This window comes from Triticum urartu, chromosome 2A (assembly GCF_056163025.1).
Source record: "Triticum urartu cultivar PI428250 chromosome 2A, HENAU_Tu73, whole genome shotgun sequence".
In the NCBI taxonomy this organism is placed as follows: Eukaryota; Viridiplantae; Streptophyta; class Magnoliopsida; order Poales; family Poaceae; genus Triticum; species Triticum urartu.
In genome coordinates, this window is record NC_141874.1 from 25,727,621 (window position 1) to 25,731,226 (window position 3,606).

General features: G+C 38.8%; 1 protein-coding gene across 1 annotated transcript; it reads left to right on the plus strand.

Annotated features, from left to right (window-relative positions):
- Positions 1-560: 560 nt before the first annotated feature.
- LOC125529516 (putative glutathione S-transferase GSTF1) lies at positions 561-1,966 on the plus strand. The gene is made up of 3 exons (XM_048693927.2): positions 561-789; positions 1,161-1,209; positions 1,308-1,966. The coding sequence occupies exons 1-3, from the start codon at positions 640-642 to the stop codon at positions 1,757-1,759; spliced, it is 651 nt and encodes a 216-aa protein (XP_048549884.2). The 5' UTR covers positions 561-639; the 3' UTR covers positions 1,760-1,966.
- Positions 1,967-3,606: the final 1,640 nt, after the last annotated feature.

Consider the following 3,606-nt stretch of genomic DNA (forward strand, 5'->3'; position numbering starts at 1 on the left):
GCTCATTTTCCACTACATCCGGGCGCCGATGTAGCGCGCCACTAAGGATGCGACGACCCGATCCTCACTCACTTGCCACCGTATCCGGATCAAGATACGGCGCGCCACTTGGGAACAAAAGAAAAAAACAAAATAGTTCTCCAAAATGCTTTTCAAAGTAGTCTTTTTGAAACATCAATTTTGTTTTTTCTGCTAGAGTATTCAGGAATATTTTTTCTTCACGAAAAGTTACATGTATGTAAAATATTCATCAATGTATGTTTCCAAAAAAATCATAATTTTATATTTCCTATATTTGTTATTGTACTGTCATCAGAGAGCACGCGAGCTCATGAGCAGATAGTCGGCGTCCAGAAAATATGTGCTTAGAAGTCAAATTTCTAGTCTTTACGCAACTTCCATCCCATTTATTGACATTTTTTATGCTCTATATTTCTGAAATTAGCTATTTCGTCTCAGTTTCCGTGGCTCGCATTTCAGCGATGCATTTCACACACACCTGGCTACTTATCTTCTGGTCTCCCTCCTTGGCTCTTGCGCTTATAAAAGGGGGCGTGATGGCCTCTTACTTTACTATAACTTTGTGCGGTCCCACAACCACAGAAACCATCGTGATCATCTTGGATCAAAGGAAACGAAATGGCGCCGGTGAAGGTGTTCGGGCAGGCCATGTCGCCGAACGTGGCTCGGGTGCTGGTGTTCCTGGAGGAGGCCGGCGCCGACTACGAGCTCGTCGACATCGATTTCCAGGCCAAGGAGCACAAGAGCCCCGACCACCTTGCCAGAAACGTACGTAACATAACCCCGGATCGACTGCTTTCTTTTTTTTTGCCATCTTCTCGTTGTATTTTCTGTTCGTGATGATTTGACGCCGAGGACATGTACAATGGTTGATAAGGTAGTCTTATCTTAAGTCTTGCATATAATTTAGAGATGACAAAACATTTTATCTACAATGGGTCATCTCTTAGACTTATCTTTAATAACTAGTCATTCCTAAAAACGGGGTGATACATATTGTGCTAAGAGATCATCTCTTGTCTTCTCTTAAATAAGAGAGGACAAGCATTTTCTTATGAGTTCTCTCTTCTTCAACTCATCACTTATACTACGTGGCACTGCTAAGATAGCATCATTGTACATGCCATGTTTTCTTGCAGCCGTTCGGGCAAATCCCCGCGTTCCAGGACGGTCATGTCGTTCTCTTCGGTACGTAACCCCCTCCCAAGAGCCATGATCACAATCCTCATTTCTTGGTCAAGTTGGATGAAGTATTACGTTTTAAATTACTCGTGCATTGCATGCAGAGTCAAGAGCAATCGCCAAGTACGTGGCGCGCAAGTACAAGACGGACGAGGCCGACCTGCTGAGGGAAGGCGACCTTTCAGAAGCCGCCATGGTGGACGTGTGGACGGAGGTGGAGGCGCACACGTACAGCGCCGCCCTCTCGCCCATCGTCTACGAGTGCCTCATCTTCCCTCTCATGCACGGCAAGCCCACCGACGACAAGGTTGTCGACGAGAGCCTCGAGAAGCTGAGGAAGGTGCTCGAGGTCTACGAGGCACGGCTATCCAAGCACAGGTACTTGGCCGGGGATTTCCTCAGCTTCGCTGACCTCAACCATTTCCCCTACACCTTCTACTTCATGGCGACGCCGCATGGGGCCCTGTTTGAGTCGTACCCGCGCGTGAAGGCGTGGTGGGAGAGCATCATGTCCAGGCCGGCGATTCAGAAGCTCAGCGCAACCATGACACCATGAATTCACACACGACGCAACTGCCCGCTTATATATAGCTACTATGGCAGCTTAATTAGTAATTAGTATTCAATTTTATTGTGTGCATGACTGCTATTATGTAATTTGTATTGTCTACCAGAATTGTACAAGTCTGCAGTTCTGGTGGTTGTATCTATCTGTATGTTCCACACTTTCTTTTCCATTGGTTGCTTGTCAAAGTCCAAATCACTAGTTTGCACGTCTCCTTTTAGAATACCTAAACACCACCTGCATGCTCAACAGGGTGACGCGACGATGACAGATCTAGCGGCTCCGAATTGACTAGTTTGCACCGGCGTGACGAAATCTACATTTACAAAGTCAAAAGGGCCGCTGCTCTGCTGGCCATTTTCAGTGCCTTCTCAATTCTCATTCACCGGGCTGCTTTTTTACACTTTAGCTACTTTTCAGTCAGCTGATTTTTCACTTTGTGGTCAATCAATTTTTTGTTCGTTGGATGTGCTTTGAGATGTGTGTTGTTTTCATTTTCTGCTGTTTAATTCTGTTGTTGGGTTGGGCTGTGTGAAATCGATTGACCCCTATTTTGGGTCAGTCGAATTGCTTTTTGAAATCGTTTTTGTTCTTCTGGGTTGTGTTTTTCTTTTTTCTTTTTTTTTTACCTTTTTGTTATTGGTTATTTTTTTGGTTTTGTTGGTTTTTGGCTGCGTGTAATTATATACATACAAATATTATATAATATGTGACCAAATTTCGTAATTATATTATTAGTTTTGCATATTATGATAAAGTTCAACTTCGGTGCAAAGTTGTGCCCAAGTTTTTTTAAAATTTTCTCTCTTCTTAAAGGAAATACCAATGCCACTAATTCATTCCATTTTAGAAAAAATATATTATTTTGATATTGTTTGTCTTTATTTCATTTCATTCTACTTTAAGGTTAATACCAATGCCACTATTCATTTGTGCTGAGATTTTGTTTTTGCAAAAGTTCCACTTTTATATGCTTATTATTGCATATTTTTTTAAAGCGCATTTTTTATGTATATTTCGTGCAAATTTTGTGAGAGTTTGTTATAGATTCTTTTTCCCATTTTCTTTGTTCTTAAATGGTAATACGAATGCCTCATATTTATTATTTCTTTTGTGGGTATTTTTGCTTTATTCTTTATTCTAGTTTTTGTTTTTTTGTTGATTTTTACTTTTTCTTTATGCGTTTTTGGATGTTGAGTGTGTGTAAATATATGCACACACGTACTTCATGTATACATTATATTAGTGTCTGGAAATTTCACCACTATACTTTTCTTCCTACGTATTATAAAAAGTACATGTACTAATCTTGACAAAATTTAAGTTTTAAGTTTTTATTTCACTTCTCTCTTATTTAAGGGTAATACAAATGACACTAATTCATTTCTTCTTTGAAACTTATTTTTTACGTAAATTCTACTAGTATATGTTAGTTCTTGCATAGCTATAAAAAGTGTAATTTATGTGTAAATTATGTGCAAATTTGATAATGATTTATTTTTTCATTCCTTTCTTCTTAAAGGGTGGTACCAATGCCACTACTTCATTTTTTTAGAAAATGTTATATTTTTGTGTGTTTAAATAAGTATACACACAAGTATTATACAACATCTGTGTAAATTGTAGTAGAGTGCGAAATTGCAATATTATATGTTCTTTGCTTGCATATTACTAAAAGTGCAATTTCAGGGCAAACTTGTGTGCAAATTTTTCATCTTTTTCTTTTTTTCTTAAAGGGTTTCATTCTTCCATAGAAAACTTCATTATTTTGATTTTGTTTTTGTTTTTATTTTTGTTTTTATTTTATTTTCTTTCTTTATAGGCAATAGCATCATTCC